Source organism: Lates calcarifer, linkage group LG9, assembly GCF_001640805.2.
Source record: "Lates calcarifer isolate ASB-BC8 linkage group LG9, TLL_Latcal_v3, whole genome shotgun sequence".
In the NCBI taxonomy this organism is placed as follows: Eukaryota; Metazoa; Chordata; class Actinopteri; family Centropomidae; genus Lates; species Lates calcarifer.
Window position 1 is genome coordinate 21644353 of NC_066841.1, and position 16250 is coordinate 21660602.

The following is a 16250-nucleotide window of genomic DNA, read 5'->3' on the forward strand; positions in this document are numbered from 1 at the left end:
GAGTGAATGAAAAGAGCTATAAACTCAGCAACGTTCAGTCATCTCCTGTGGATCAATCAATGTACTTTAATCACAGGAGACAGTGAGTGTACTGTGTGCAGCTAATGTCACCTAATGGGACTTATAGGTGGTAAACCTGTTCTCTACCTCTTACCAGCATGAGCCACATGTAGTTTTATTTTGTTTCGCAAGCACTTCTGTCAGTCTTCCCCTAAAACAGAGAATGAAAATCCTGAATGTCTGGTTATACTGAATCCACAGTAACAGTCCCTCCTCCCTGTAGGTCCGCTGCATGTTGAACATTTGGGGTGTCATGCTCTTCATCCGCATGTCATGGATCGTTGGTCAGGCTGGGATTGGTGAGTAGAATATATGAAGAACCAGTTACCTGTTCTCAGTGTATTTACTGTAACCTAACTGTGTTTTGGACATTGCGAGTTGTGTGCAATCTGTGTGTGGTAAGTGTGACAAGAGAAAGTAGATGGTGTAAGACTACTTGTTCAATTTCAAAACTGGTGACTCATTTATTTTTGTGTATTGTAATGCCATGCTGAGGAATGAACTGAGTGAACAACATTGTTCAGTACATCGGACATGTTCAAAACATCAAAGAGCTCACAGAAAATGACACTTTGGCACAAATCATGTAAACCACTAATGATACTGGCAACATGAATGTTTTGTACACTATGTTATCAGCTGTCACATCATACCATCAGAGTCCCAATCAGACAGCTGGAGCATAGTGAGGCTCCAAGCAACCACACACCTGGTTCTTCACAGTGTTACAGTCTTATTCCTAATACTGTTTACTTGCATCACTACTTCCAGACAGCCAGTGTCATTACAGTTTGCTCTGATATCAGCTTTGTAGCTCCAGTCACCATGTCTGGTTATATTACAGTCACATCATCACATGACAACAACCTGATGATTCCTGGTGGAAAGCAGTGCCTACCTGACAGTTACAATGTCAGTAATGTGAGGTTTATGTGATTTGTAGTCAATTCTGATTCTTTTCCTGAAAAATGAGCCCTGATGAAAACAGCTGATGGTGTGTTCTGTGGAATGACAGAGCTTCTGAAAAGAGTGTGGCTGTAATGCAGTGCTCTCAAGTTACCAAGTGTTTCACAGAAGGCAACAGATTAAGATCAACAGATGATGAAATCAAAACTAAAATCACATTAAATGGGAAGCTGTAAGGTGACAGAAGATATTCACAGAGATGCCAATGGAGACAAGTGAGAAAATATGTTGTTATTTCAGTTAACTGAGCCTTTAATGTTCCTTTTCCCACTTTGATACATTACCAGGCATGTGGCATGAGATTTAGACAGTGTCTCAGTGTCACTCAAATTAAAGCACAAAACAAATAAATAATAAAGATCAAAATAAAAGAAAATTTGTCCTAAATTCTAATTTGAATCAAAAAATTTGACTGATCCAGCAGCTGAACACTTGTGACCTTCTTTCTCTAATGGAAAGGAAACATTAAGGGAGTTTGTCCCAACTCTGTTGCAGAGGTTTCTACAGCTGTGTTGTTGCTTTACTTTCACCCATTAAATCATTCATCATCTTTGGTAACCTAAACTTTTTTGACCTCACTGACCTTTGTACCATTTCTGGTTATTGACTGAACATGAAGTGCTTAAATTCAAATAAAGACTGGAGACGTGGGGTCAGAGTCAGGCTCTGAGACTTCAGACCAGTAGTGTACCTTTACATGATGGTTGGTAATCCAGGATACAGAGAAAGAAAGCAGTCAGCTGGTCAGGAGCCTGGTTGATATACAACCAGTGATTACCGTGGTGTGACAAAGACTGCACATAACTGACTAATTCAAATATCACTGTCTTGAGAAGTTAGCAGGCCGTGTTGCACACAGCCTGTATTTACTGACATGCTGGTGCTCACTGGGCAGTCACTGTGTTCAACACTGTGTCAGCTTCACACAACACTCCTTCCTAATGCCCCTGCCCCCCCCAGCAGCATGTGTTGATAATTCTCCACTTTGAAGTGAAATATCACCACAAAGTGGCACATGTGGCAGCCTGGACACGGCTCGTCTTCAGGGCTGTGCTGGTGTTTTTTCACAGAGCTCTCAGAGTGATTGGGAGGCCTGGTAGAAAACTGTTAACACTGTCGCACATTCTTTTCATTCAAGAGTTTTGGGAAGTTCATTCTGTGTTTTCCTCTGCAGTTCTCTCCTGTGTGATTGTTGCCATGGCTACCGTAGTGACGACCATCACCGGCCTCTCCACCTCTGCCATTGCCACCAATGGATTTGTACGAGGAGGTAAACATGACTCTCCTCTCTACAGTGATTGGCTGTGTGGAGCAGCAGAGTTCTCACGTAGCATTTGACCTCATCCTGCTGTTTGGTTTGAACCTGGGTAATCCACCTGTGTGTTTTTAAACAGCAAGAACTATGAGCTATCAGCCATTTCAGAGGAGCATTATATGTGGAGTCTGATGAGAGAAGCCTCTCCCAGGCGTCTCAGTGAGAGGAGAAATTCAAGACTGCAAAACCTTGTGTTGAAATGAGTGGAAGCAGTAGTAGACTGGGTGGTCTGACATAGACATTAACACATTCCTCTTCTATTAGATAGATCAGCCAAATAGATCAATATTTCATAGAGAAATTAAAATTAAATCATTGAGAAGATGAACTGATATTTTTGTTGTTTTGTTTCCCAGACATTGTATTCCTTCTTTCTTTGAGACTGATAAAAAGCAGTATCATTTTACCCTCTGCTCTGTTTGGACTGAACAAGGGTGTTTTCTGCATCGTGGGACTGAACATTTGTTCCCAATAAAATGAGAGAGCCAATACAGATTTAATATTTTAATTTGTGTCCCAAATTTAAATATTAAAATTATTACTAAGCTCCATTTCAAACAGCTGATTGAATGAGTGTTACGTGATTCCGGACCTAAAATAACCATGATGTGGAGTGTGGGCAGCCACTGGAGTCCTCTCCCAACGGTTAGCTTTGTGTGGCCATGATATTCTAAAACACATCACATGAGAGGAGAGCGCTTAATTGACCATTAGTCTTGCTAGTTTGGACCATACTGGACATGCTGCTAAAAGTTTTTCCCCAGTGTAATACATTTCACTATCATCCCTCTGTATGCATAAAAATAGTTAGTAGAAGAATAGTAAAACCAAACTGTACACACTGTACTCTACATATTTAATTTATTCACAGTTTTCACAGCAGTTAACTTTGACTTCTTGTCCATTTTCTTTTATTTCCAGGTGGAGCATATTACTTAATTTCAAGGAGTCTGGGCCCAGAGTTTGGAGGCTCTATTGGTCTGATATTTGCCTTTGCCAATGCAGTGGCTGTAGCCATGTATGTGGTGGGCTTTGCTGAAACAGTTGTGGAACTTCTTGCCGTAAGTCTCTCAACACCTTGTGGTGCTTTTAGACAATTTGTGATTGCTGCTGTTTCTCTTGTCAAACACCCTGGCTCTGACTATATTGGACCTACCCCAGGTCCCACAGACAACTTACTGCTACAGACCAAGAGAGTGAATGGTTACCAATATGACACCATACAAATTAACTGATATCAGCATAGTATATCAGCCCTCCATTAGCTATACCTGCTTGGCTGGATCTGATCCCAACTGATACTCAGTGAGGGTTGGGGGTGCACATCCTGGACAGATCACCAGTCTGCCACAGGGCTGACACATAGAGACGGCTCATTCACGCTCAACCTAACCTGCATGTCTTTGGACTGTGAGATAGCAAAATAGATGTCTTTGGACTGTGAGATAGCAAACCCACACAGGTACAGAAAAGCCCCAGCTGACCTGCACGTTCAACCCAGAACCTTCTTGCTGTGATGAGACAAAGCTAACCACTGCACCACTGTGTCAGCCATACTTGATAATTCAACTTAGAAGCTAATGTCAACCCAGAATGTTTTTTAAATTGGTGCAGGGGTGTCATTTTTGGGGTTTGTGCTGATGAACTAGGTCCCTCATCATTATCCTCTGTTTGGATATTGATAATAACATAGAGCTGCAATTGAGAGCTGAAAAAGTCAGTCAATGGTAAGTGATGAGGGACAATGTCCACAGCAGGCTGAATTAAAAAGTTCAACTGAGTAGCATTGGACTTTTTAGTGGAAAGTTCCTTCTTTGTGTTATGACCAGTCCACAGCAGGTCAGCTGTCCACACAAATAGAGGGAGAGAGAGAGAGATCTGTTCTGTATTATCTGTAATATTTATAGAACTATTAAACGGTGTCTTTTGTCATATCAAGTAACTAAAAAAAATGTTATGTAGGAATTGGCTGGTAATTGTTATTCCTTTGAATGACACCTTGTATTGTCTCCCAGGGTGTAGATGCCATCATGACGGATCAAATAAATGACATCCGAATCGTCGGAACCATCACAGTAATTGTTCTCTTGGGCATCTCTGTGGCAGGAATGGAATGGGAAGCCAAGGTATGAACAGGATCTGATCTTTGGTATGAAAGAGCGGTGTCCATGTCTTGTCAACAAAAATCCCACAGTGGACTTTAAGAAAAGTCCGTCAGACTCAGGATACACACTAACTGATCCATACAGTGGTCAGTGTTGACTAATGCATTGGTTCATTTGCTTCTTTGTAGGCCCAGATCTTCTTGCTTGTTGTCCTCATTACAGCCATTGTCAACTTCTTCATTGGAACCTTCATTCCTTCCAAATCAAAGGAATCTGTTGGCTTCTTTGGCTACGACGGTATGAAACTCTTCTTATATGTACAACCTCCTAACCCTGACCGATGGAGGTTTGTTGAGGCAGTGGTGGGACTGACAGCTTGGTCAGCTGCTTTTTCTGTGTTTTAAACTCTGTGTTCCTGTCAGGTGCAATCATGTGGGAGAACATGGGTCCGGATTTTCGAGGGGAGTCGTTCTTCTCTGTCTTCGCCATCTTCTTCCCTGCAGCCACTGGTATTTTGGCTGGAGCCAACATTTCAGGAGATCTTGCTGTAAGTCACTTGTAATTATGAACAAAATCTCCTGGACTAAGAGATGATTGATCTCAAGGGCTTTATCCTGATGGAGGACATTTGTAGAGCTGTCAAACTAAGCAAACTCATTATCTGTAGACTTTTCTGAACATTGTGAATATTATTGGAAATAGTGAGACTGTGATTGAGCTAATGACCTTCAGTGTGACAGGCAGAGGATTGATGACATCATCTGAAAGCCTTATTTGATAAGGATTGAGAAGTTCAGTTCAGTTTTAGATTGCATGGTATCTTAAGTCTGTGTTGTGGTTGTTTGTTGCAGGACCCACAGCTAGCCATTCCCAGAGGAACCCTCCTGGCCATATTGATCACAGGAATAGTCTACCTGGGTGTTGCTATTTCAACAGGTGCAGTAGTACCTACTGTCTCGCATCTTCTCTGAAACTTTAACAGTTGTTTCCTAGCACAGTTTTAACATATGACTTCTTTAACAATAGGCTCCTGTATTGTGAGAGACGCCACTGGAAACGTGAATGACACACTCAGTGCTCAGTTCATGAACTGCACTGATGCTGCCTGCAAGTTTGGCTACGACTTCTCTGCTTGTAAGAGTGAAAAAGGTAGCTGCAAGTACGGACTCCATAATGACTTCCAGGTATGAAGCAGCTCTAGATCAGGAGCATTTCAGAGAGATAGGATAACACTATGAAAAAGTCAAACAATTCAATTTCCATTTTATTTTGGTTCAGGTGATGAGCCTGGTTTCTGGCTTCGGGCCCATCATCAGTGCTGGAATCTTCTCTGCGACTTTGTCCTCAGCCCTGGCCTCTTTAGTCAGTGCACCTAAAGTTTTTCAAGTAAGACCGCCCTCAGCTACATTGAGGTTTCTAATGAATAACACCAACAACCAGTTAGTGATTCATTTTTAATTTGATAGTAGTTCATGCTGCAGCTTTCTTTTTTCCATTTTAAAGGCTTTGTGTAAGGACAACATCTACCCTGGCCTGGGCATGTTCGCCAAAGGCTATGGCAAGAACAATGAGCCCCTCCGTGGCTACATCCTGACCTTCGGTATCGCTCTGGCCTTTATCCTCATTGGTACGGCTGCACACACTGCTCATTTACATGCCCGGGCCTCTGACAATTAGACAATTGGTACTAATTATAGTATCAATTGCTACTATACTGGTAGTAATTGTTACCAGTTACAGGGAAAATGAAGACGATGTTTAGTTGATGCATTAAATGCGTTAATTATTTCAACTATTTGAACATATATGAATGATAAAATGACTAATGACTGAATATTTAATTAAATATTTAATTAAAACTACAGTATCTTTGAGAGGATTCCCTTTTTGGCTACAGTTAACACCAAATGATGTAGTTCTATGCTGAAATGTATTTTGGAAAATGTTAATTATCATTTTTATTATTTAGCTCTTTTTAGAGACCTTACCATTTGGCAGACTAAAAATATGCAGTCTGACAGTACAGTGGCACAATCTGACCCCTCCTCCTCCTGTAACACCACCTGATGGTTTCATCAGGAGACATTAGGAGAAGAGCAGCACCTGATGGTGTTCAGGGTTTATCTAGAATCATTAGGAGGTGTCCTCTGAGGACCCTGAGTTTTTCCACCAGTTGTTTCATCAATAGTTGGATCCAATAAACAGTCCATGGACAGTGATGACATTTTTTCAGTATGACAAAAGTGAAGTGTAGATGTTTTAGAGAACATGGATTTGCAGGTGGGAGCTCTGGCCCATTCTGTCTTGACTTCTCTGTTTTCTCATTGTAGCTGAGCTGAACACCATTGCCCCCATCATCTCCAATTTCTTCCTGGCGTCCTATGCTTTGATAAACTTCTCTGTGTTCCATGCCTCATTGGCTAACTCACCAGGTAAGACCAAGACCCAGAGACAGAAGAAAAGAAGTCAAAATATGATAGATCCAGAAGTAAGACAACAGAGGAACTTGTCATAGGAGACACAGAAGACATTTGTGTGATTTTAAAAACAGAAGTTCAGGTACGGGTCTTGTGGTGTTTAACAATGATTGTGATGGGAAATGATGGGATTTCGAAAGGAATTAGTTGAGCTGTAGAGAACCTCAAAGAGCTTAGAGCCAGTGACAGCTCACAAGACAGGTTGTATCAGACTGTTCATGGAAAGGCTAATAGAACATCTGATGGCAAATTAGTGTGTATTTTCTCAGTGTACTGCAGGAGCAGTCAGATGATCATTTCCATGACTCAGGGACATGAGCAGTATTACTGTAAATTGTAAATTTACCCAGTTTCTCCAGTTTTCAGATAGCTGAGCCTGGGATCACTCCATGTGCCCATCCATTTGCCCATGGATTTAGCTTCATTGTCATGAAACTATGAATTAGAACTTTAATTATTCTCAGAACTTTGAGAGCATTTGTTTCACCTTGACAGAACAATAAGCTTTGTCAAGTGTCAACTTGACAAATAATAAAAAGACACAATGACTCCCCTATTCCTGTTACTGTAGTTCAAGTCCTATGGTGAAGTCTAGTGTCTTGTGAAATCTCAGTGTTGTAATTGGCTGTTACTGTCAGTCACATGTTTATGATGTTTATTAAGATGGTGTTTCCTATTGCCCTCATCTCCCTCGCTTATGCGCCACATCTGATAGTTAATAGTTTGAAATGATTATGAGCAACAGTTGTGTTAAATGAGAACAAAAAGCCAGTGGCACTTTGAAGCTCTTTTAAATGTAGAGTAAATTCTTTCTCTGCCCATGCAGAGAGAGCAGAGCAGTTTTGCCAGGAGCTGTAATGTTACTGGGTTAATACAGCAGCATGAATTACAGCAGACTGGGTTCTGTCAGTTCACACTGAGGTGAGGGACTGATCTCTGCTAGTTATTTGTTTGTACAGGGTTCATTCACCAAAGTCACAGGAAAGCATACTGACTTGTTTTGACTTTGACAGTTTTATCATCTGTATAGATGGTTTTGGCTTTATTTTTCCAGTTTTTGAGATATGTCTCTTACTCCAGTTCAGTACAGTGGAATGTAGCTTGCAATGCAGAAACAGTACTACTCTATGGGTTTATTAGGAAAGAGAAACAAAACATCTTCCACTTCACCTTTTAAGTAAATATTTGAAGTTTACAAACTTGATAGTTATGAATCAGGACCTGCACTGTTTGGATCAGGTAACTGGTGCAGGGTAAAGCAGTAGTTGTAGCTATTACCGTATTCCAGTGTGTCAGATACATGTGGTCAGCACCTGATATCTTCTGTTGCTCATCTCATTTTAGGCTGCAGCTGCAGGTTGTCAACAGTGATGAGATTACTACTCAAAACTGTTTTAGGCTTCTCACGTAAAAAAAGATCTAAACTGAAGCTTCATGCTTTAATTATTTATTTATTTAGTTTTTTTTTTTTTTTTTTTAGAAATATTGGAAGCTACATTTGATAAGGAGTTAGAAAGGATTCAGGTTTGATCCTATACAATGACATTGAACCCTAACTTTTCTTAATCTGTTGAACTATCCAAAGTGATGGAAACATTGTTTGTGGGAGGAGATGACATTCTGTTCCCCTCCATTATATCAGTGTGGAAGCAGAAATCACACACAGATACCTCAAAACCTGGACTAATGAGACCTAAACCTGCAGGGTTTTTGGAATTTCAGTGAACTGACTCTTAAGACTGTAGACTGAACAGCTGAATGAAATGCTATAGTTGATTTTTTTTTTATATTGAGCTGTGTGCTTTTCTCCCTCTCACTACCAAAGCTCTAGCAGAACTTCAGGTACAGATTCTTTATCTGCTTCTTTTTCCTTCAGGCAGGTCATGTAATTACATGGACTTAAATGGTACATGACTCAGTCAAATGCCAACAGTAATACAGGCTCTCTGCAACCACAAACTACAAACTCCATTTGGTGTTCAGGCCTCTTTGGGGGCCAATCCCCCCCCCCTCCCGGGGACGCATAAAACCCCTGCACTGTACTGAGAACAGCACTGTCAATGTACCCTTTATGTCCAGTGGTTTGTTTTAGATTCTGTCATTGTGTAACCACACACAGTCCAACTGTGCCCCATCACTAAAATCCCACTAGTCTAGTTTCTTTGGTACCCAGTAAATAAACATGGTCCCTATTAGCTGGTATAACCCTCTGGTCTCCAGTCTAACAGACTGCTTTTCCCATTCTTTAACACAGCTTTAACTTGATCCATACTCTTTAACAGCAACATCTAATACATTAAGACCATGTAACAATGAAAATGATTGGAAAAGGAGGATGACCACAGTTTCTCCTAATTTTCAGTCTTTTGAGTTGCAGGTCTGATTTAATTTGGTGAGTTAAGGAGACAAACTGAATTTCTCCTCAACCTTAACATGAAGTGCATTTCCTCAGTTTACCATCTTTATTTATTTTACAAACATTATGATTCCCACACAGTAGGTGACTAGCACTCTTGAGTCTGTTATTTGTTTTTAAATGTCCTTTCATGTCTTTTTGTTGCTCTGTTGTGACCTCTTGTCATTGGTGCTGCAGGGTGGCGTCCTAGCTTCATATACTATAACATGTGGGTTTCTCTTGCTGGAGCCATACTGTGCTGTGTGGTGATGTTTGTCATCAACTGGTGGGCTGCTCTCCTCACTAATGTCATTGTCCTGGGTCTCTACATCTACGTCAGCTACAAGAAGCCAGGTGAGCTACTGAATATTAAATTAACACAGTTTGGTCCATAAGGTCATGATAGCATTTCTTGTTTACAGCCACTGAATTTCAACAAACATTTGAAACCTCAGAATCATTTAAAAGATGCTCTAATTATGAAAACATGATGCACACAGCAGCTGTTTACTGTAACCTGCATATATAAATAAATATAGCCTAGCATCACCAGCAGTGAAAAACATATTCTGTTCAACAACGGTCTGATTATTATGGGGTATTTATGGAACTCAAAAAATCAGCCAAAAAAATCAGCAAATACTTTATTCTGTATTGTGTATGTATTGTATTGATTTTAAATTAAATTAAATGTGTTTTTTGGTAAATGATCATTTATTTATTGATTGGTGCAGCAGCTCCACCTATAGCAGGAGCATGTTGATGTCATGTTGTTGATTAATGAATATTCTGAATATGTCCCACACACAGATCAAAAATTTTTAGAGAATACACAAAAGTGTAGAGGCTGCAGATAACTCACAGCATGAACATATGAGGCTGAGGGTGTTGTACAATCACTGCACCAGCGCTGTTTGTCGAGAGTCAGCCCTCACACCAAACTGAAGCCCATGAGGTTTCAGTGTCTTATATTTCAATTTCTACATGTGATACTTGACTCACAGGAAACATGAAACATGTAGAACAGTACAGGTTAGGTAGAGGGGTTGGAGCTCAGCTTACAGTTTGGCCCGCCCCTGGTCTTTGCCATAAGCTCAACTGAACACCACCTGGACCCATCTCTGTGGCATTTCCAAAACTGTCAGACTGTTGTTATTTTTGTTTTTTTACCAAAGTGAAAAACTGTCAACAAAAAAACATTTTTCTGTTGAATTCACATATCGCACTGCTACATGATACTGAGCCATCAAGTTGTTCCACCCCCTGACACTCCTTGCGCCTCTTCAAACACAGAGCTGGCTTTGGGCACCTGTGTGCACACTCAGTTTGACATGCAGCTACACACACATAGGAGGCCTTCTCAATGCCTGTAACAACACAGGAGTCACACGGTCTTTGGCCTGGGCCAGACCACCTGTAAACACTCGCCCTAACTGAACTGTGTGTTTCTGCCTGCATGCGTCCTCCTCTCCAGATGTGAACTGGGGCTCATCAACCCAGGCTCTGACCTATCACCAGGCCCTGACCCACACTCTGCACCTCAGCGGAGTGGAAGACCACATCAAGAACTTCAGGTAAAAAAACACAGAGAAGCACCCCTACTGACTGACTAATTAAATAAACACACCTGTAGTTACTGTCATCAGCTCTGAACCAGGCAGTGGTTTTCTGAAAAAAATCTTATCATATATTGAAAGTGGCCTTATGGCTGGTGTTATGGCTGCTATACCTCAGACTAATCAGATCTGTTAGCATACTAAAACATACTACAAACACTGCAGCTGTCCTCAGATCGTACTGGTACTGTCTACTTACCTTATTTGTCGGTGATATATGACAATAGTTTATGGAAAAATGATTTGACAGAGTCAGTAGGACAATAACCCTGAACATCAGAGTAAATCTGCTACTGACTGCAGACAGAGAAAATCCATCTTGTGGAGTCAGAGCCCAGACCTGAACCCAACAGAGCTGCTGTGGAATGAGCTCAGTGACGTTTACACTAGAAGCTGGTGTTGTTCATGTATTCCCCAGGCTCTGGGGTCATGCTCTGAATGCTTCCACATGCAGCACATGGTGCACTGGTATTATTAAGGATGTATTAGTGATAATGTGCCTTTGGACTGTTCCCATGGCAGCAAACCAAGCAGGAGATTAAAAGGCATCTGTTGGTGTCCTCAGAATGACTCGTGTGTTCCTCTGAGCTCCTTCTTCCTCCTCTCTCCGCCTCCATTAAATCCCATGGTGCTTAACATATTTGCTTTGATGTGCGCTACTCTGCTGCTGTTTTTTTGTCCTGTGCTGAGACTGGAGGTCACTGTGTAGGTCAGAAGAAAAAGTGGTCGCAGATTTTAAAACTAGCTGCTCTGTCAATGTCTCAGCAGAAGATTGAACTGTTAAACTGTTAATGTGTACGTTTATACTAAAAACTGACATTAAAGCTGACATGCTGATGTTTTCTTTGTCTGACTGTAGACCCCAATGTTTGGTGATGACTGGCTACCCCAACTCTCGACCAGCTCTTCTGGACTTGGTTCACAGCTTCACCAAGAACGTAGGCCTGATGATCTGTGGTCATGTTCGCGCGGTGAGCATATACCTTCTAGTGTTTGTTGTTTTGCCTTTTGTGGTTATACAAAATGCTCTAAAAAACCTGTATACGCTCCTAAAGTACTTCAGACTCATGACCCAGCCCAGACAGATATGATATTACTAATGAAATACTGCAGATGTTTGTTGAAAAGAAGTTTTCAGACACCCCGTGCATTTGTGAAATATTGCATTAAGAATCACTCTTAGGTCTTCAAGTGCAATTTCTTTTAGTACAGTCACAGCCAAAATACTAAACAAATCCATAAAAATACATAAGAAATTTTGAGTATTGGGTCATTTTGGTATCAGTGATCCACCAATGAAGGTCGTGCTTTTTATTAAAAGACACAATTTTTGTTGCTGTGCTTCGTGTCTATATTAAGCCAGCACATTTTAAAGTTCGTCAGAGACAAAAATGCCTAAAACAAGGAACCAAATGCAGGAAACATGCCTGAAGATACAGATTCTCAGCCAGGAAGGGTACAGCTGCCACCAGATAGCCAGGAAGTGCAGATGCAGTCCTTCAGCAGTTGGATACACTCTGCAGAAATACAAACGAACCAACAGCTTGGAAGACAAGCCAAGATCTGGGCGTCCAAGGGTTTCTTCAGCAAGAAATGACCACATCCTGATCCACATGTGCAGGGAGAACCTCCCAATGACATCACAGGAGCTTCAGCAGCAGTGGTCAAACCAAATTGGTGTCCAGTGTTCCACCCGCACTGTATGTGGCCGACTTTTAGATCATGGCTTAAGGTCCTACAAGGCTGCCAAGAAGCCCCTGATCAATGAGAGACAGAGGTTAGCCCGGCGTCGTTGGGCCCAAGCACACAAGAACTGGACAGCCAGGAACTGGAAGAAGATCTGTGGTCAGATGAGTCCAGCTTCCAGCTTTATCCTCCTCCTGATAATGTGAGGGTCCGCAGAAGGCCAGGCCAAGCTTTATCTCCAGCATGTACAGTACCAACTGTCAAGCATGGTGGAGGCAGTATCATGGTTTGGGGAGGCATGAGTCATCTCACTGTCTGTGATGGCACATTGAACTCTGCCAAGTATTGTGCCATTCTCAAAACCCACATGCTCCCTTCTGCTCTTGCACTGTTCCTTTTTCAACAAGATAATGACCCCTTGCCACACATCACGGGCCAGGAGAACTTGGCTGCAGGAGCTCTGTATCCAGGTCTTAGAGTGGCCAGCTCAATCCCCGGACATGAGCCCCATTGAAAATCTGTGGTGGATTATCAAAAGGTCTGTTTCAAAGCGTAAACCAAAGAATTTAGAAGAATTAAAAGCAGTAATTCAAGAAGAATGGGACAAGATTACCCCTCAACAGTGTGAAAGGCTCGTGGGGAACATGCCAGCCAGGATTAGAGCTCTACTGCGTGCTAATGGAAGGACTACTAAATATTAATTTGATGATGTGATGGTTTATTTATTTTTTGTTCAGTTTTGAACACATTCTCTGTTATTTGTTGACTTTGATACTGACAATGTTAAGAACTGACATATTGAAATGGTCAAGAATTTTGTTTTGTTAGTTTTTCAAGTAAACAATAAACAAAAAAATATCATTTGTATTTGGTTTGTTGGTCTGTCTAATGCACCTTTTAAAACACAAAAAAGATTTTTCCCCAAATATTTCATGATAATATTTGAGATTGTGCAAAATTTTAAGGGTGTCCGAAAACTTTTTTCCACCACTGTATATCATGTAAGCATGTTGACTACATGTCACACAATCAGCAGTGCCTCACATCATTAGTACAGATATAACAACTGCAGATCCACGGTCACAATCTCAGAGTTATTATCCATCTTGAGCGAATTAAACTAAACTAGCATAACTTTTACTGAAGGTGACATATTTACTTAATTTCCCTGAGGGAGTCATCCCAAGGGATCAATAAAGTCAAGTCTCTAAGTCATGACACAGCTGTGATTGGGCCAATACAGTCATGTGACACATGCAGTTGGAAGACCATAAAACAGGTTTAATGAGTAATAATTACAGCATATACAGCCTGTCCATCATTTTGTGATTTTATATAATTTATAAAAAATACCATGGTTATGCCTTCCTATGTCACAATGTGATATGTGTGGAGGTTTCAGAATAATTAGAGATGTCTGTGTGAACTGGAGCTAAATGGTAAATGAACTGTACATATACTGTATAGCAGCGCGTTACTAGTCATATTGACCACTCAAAGCACTTTACACTGCAGGTCACATTCACCCAATTCACACACATATTCATACAGCACTTGTTCAATGTACATAGAGCACTCTAACACATGCACATACATTCAGCATGTGGACAGGAAGAGCTGATGATTGAACCACTGGCCTTCTGATTAGCGGTTGACCCCCTCTACCCCTTGAACTCCTCACGGTATTTTAACCGTAGACTTCCCTGAAGGTCAGAACATGCTCCAACTATGTCTGCATCCATCACCAGCACCCCAGCAAACTGTTGAGAGGGAGGCTCAGGCCCCTGGATGGGCTTACACCTTCCTAGTGCTTACTAAGTCTGTAACATCCTTACTTAGCTCTAGAGCCGACCCTTAAAATTTAAAGTCACTGAATGGGGAGTGACCCGATAGCCGAATAGGGCGCGTACCACATGGGCCTCAGTGCCCTGAGCAGCTGGTCCCAAGTTTGACACCTGATCCGGCCATACCTTTACTGCGTGTCATTCCCCTACTTTCTCTCCTGTTTCCTGTCTTCTCTTCACTGCCCTGTCAACAAAGCAGCATGTGGTTGTTGGAAAACATCACTGGTGTAAATGTGGAACCAGTGAAGCATCACGAGCTGTTGCAAAAGATTCCTTCAACTAGCTGCTGCTTTGGCTCATTTAAATTAGCATATATGAGGTAATGATTCTCGAATGTTTCAGAGCACTGCAGTCCTGTTTATAATGTGCTGGTTTAAAATCTGTGATGTGAAGACTTTGGTTGATTAGGATTCTTTGTTGTCACTGAATGGAGTCTGCTCAGTGTCAGTGAGTTTAGACCAGTTTATGGACAGTGGTTAAGTCTGATGGTGAAGTCACTGTCCACCTATTCCACCAATCTCAGATACATAGTATCAGCTGTAGCCTGAGTAATACTGTAACACTGTAGTTTACAAATCCAGGCAAAGCATCAGGCTTCACAATGGAAAGGCCATTTTGTTTGGCTGAATGCAGGCTCTGTGCAGTCCAGTAGCTCCAGCTCTGTACAACACTCTGCCCTCCACAAGTGGCCTCTGATCTGCCCCAGTGCATGTTTCTATTGCTTCCATTAGGGCCGAGAGAGACCTCAGCACAAGTTAAATGGTGTAAACATTCCCAGCTAATGGCATCGCAGTTTCCTGGCCGGAGAACAGCTTTGTCAACTGTTTTCTGCAGAAATAAACAAACTCCCCGATGAGGAGGTTGAAAGGAGGACTTTGTTCTGCAGGTTGAATTCTCCAGTCTCTGATCACAATCTGATTAAATTAAGCATCCTGTGACATCTGACCTTGGACATGTGGACCTACAGATTAGAGATGTTTCCAGTGACTAGTTTCCCTAGTGGCTGTTTAAACAGACACTTAAATGTAAAAGTAAAAAAACACTAATTGAACATGCAGTGCTTTTGTTGAATGGTTATATTCCAGTTTATTCTGACACAGTATCAGATTTTGGGATTTTGGTCATTGTGAGGACATTCTGGCTGGTCCTCACAGCTTTAAAGGGCTGTTTGATGGTTAAGACTTGGTTTTTAGGTTCAGGTCACAATTAGTAGGTTATGGTCAGGGTTTGAGGTTTTGCATTTATTGAGTGTCCTCATAAATATAGCATGGTGTGTGTGTGTGTGTGTGTGTGTGTGTGTGTGTGTGTGTGTGTGTGTGTGTGTGTGTGTGTGTGTGTGTGTGTGTGTGTGTGTGTGTGCGTGTGCGTGCGCGTGCGTCCCCACAGGGCTACAGAAGGCCAAACTTCAAAGATCTGGCCACAGACCAGTCTCGGTACCAGCGCTGGCTGCTGAAGAATGAGACCAAAGCCTTCTACACGCCAGTGTTTTCTGAGGACATGAGGCAGGGCACACAGTACCTGCTCCAGGTGAGAAAACAGCACTGTAGCACTGTGATGGTGTTAGAAATGAGACCTCAGGTGAGTAAGGCCTGTGTAAGTAAACTGCACTGAGATAAGTTAGCTGCCTACATGCAAAGATTAATTCCCAGGGAGCGTTGTTCAAGCCCCTTGTACCCCCTTAACTTGCTCAGAGAGACCCAACAGCCAGCAGTATTAGCTCACTGTGCTCTGCTTGTGTTTATAATGGGGCATTTCTCACAATTGTTCAAAGATTCTGCCAACAAGA

At 41.7% G+C, this 16250-nt stretch overlaps 1 protein-coding gene across 1 annotated transcript in view; it reads left to right on the top strand.

The window, feature by feature from the left end:
• slc12a2 (solute carrier family 12 member 2) overlaps nt 1–16250 on the top strand; it is a 71071-nt gene that overhangs the window by 29204 nt on the left and 25617 nt on the right. The window contains exons 3-17 of the mRNA XM_018673592.2: nt 284–359; nt 2201–2296; nt 3263–3402; nt 4357–4467; nt 4635–4743; nt 4869–4993; nt 5298–5382; nt 5473–5630; nt 5725–5832; nt 5950–6073; nt 6777–6878; nt 9517–9672; nt 10793–10892; nt 11794–11905; nt 15851–15991. Of these exons, the coding sequence (XP_018529108.1) occupies nt 284–359; nt 2201–2296; nt 3263–3402; nt 4357–4467; nt 4635–4743; nt 4869–4993; nt 5298–5382; nt 5473–5630; nt 5725–5832; nt 5950–6073; nt 6777–6878; nt 9517–9672; nt 10793–10892; nt 11794–11905; nt 15851–15991 (1743 nt within the window). The remainder of the gene's footprint in view (nt 1–283; nt 360–2200; nt 2297–3262; nt 3403–4356; nt 4468–4634; nt 4744–4868; nt 4994–5297; nt 5383–5472; nt 5631–5724; nt 5833–5949; nt 6074–6776; nt 6879–9516; nt 9673–10792; nt 10893–11793; nt 11906–15850; nt 15992–16250) is intronic.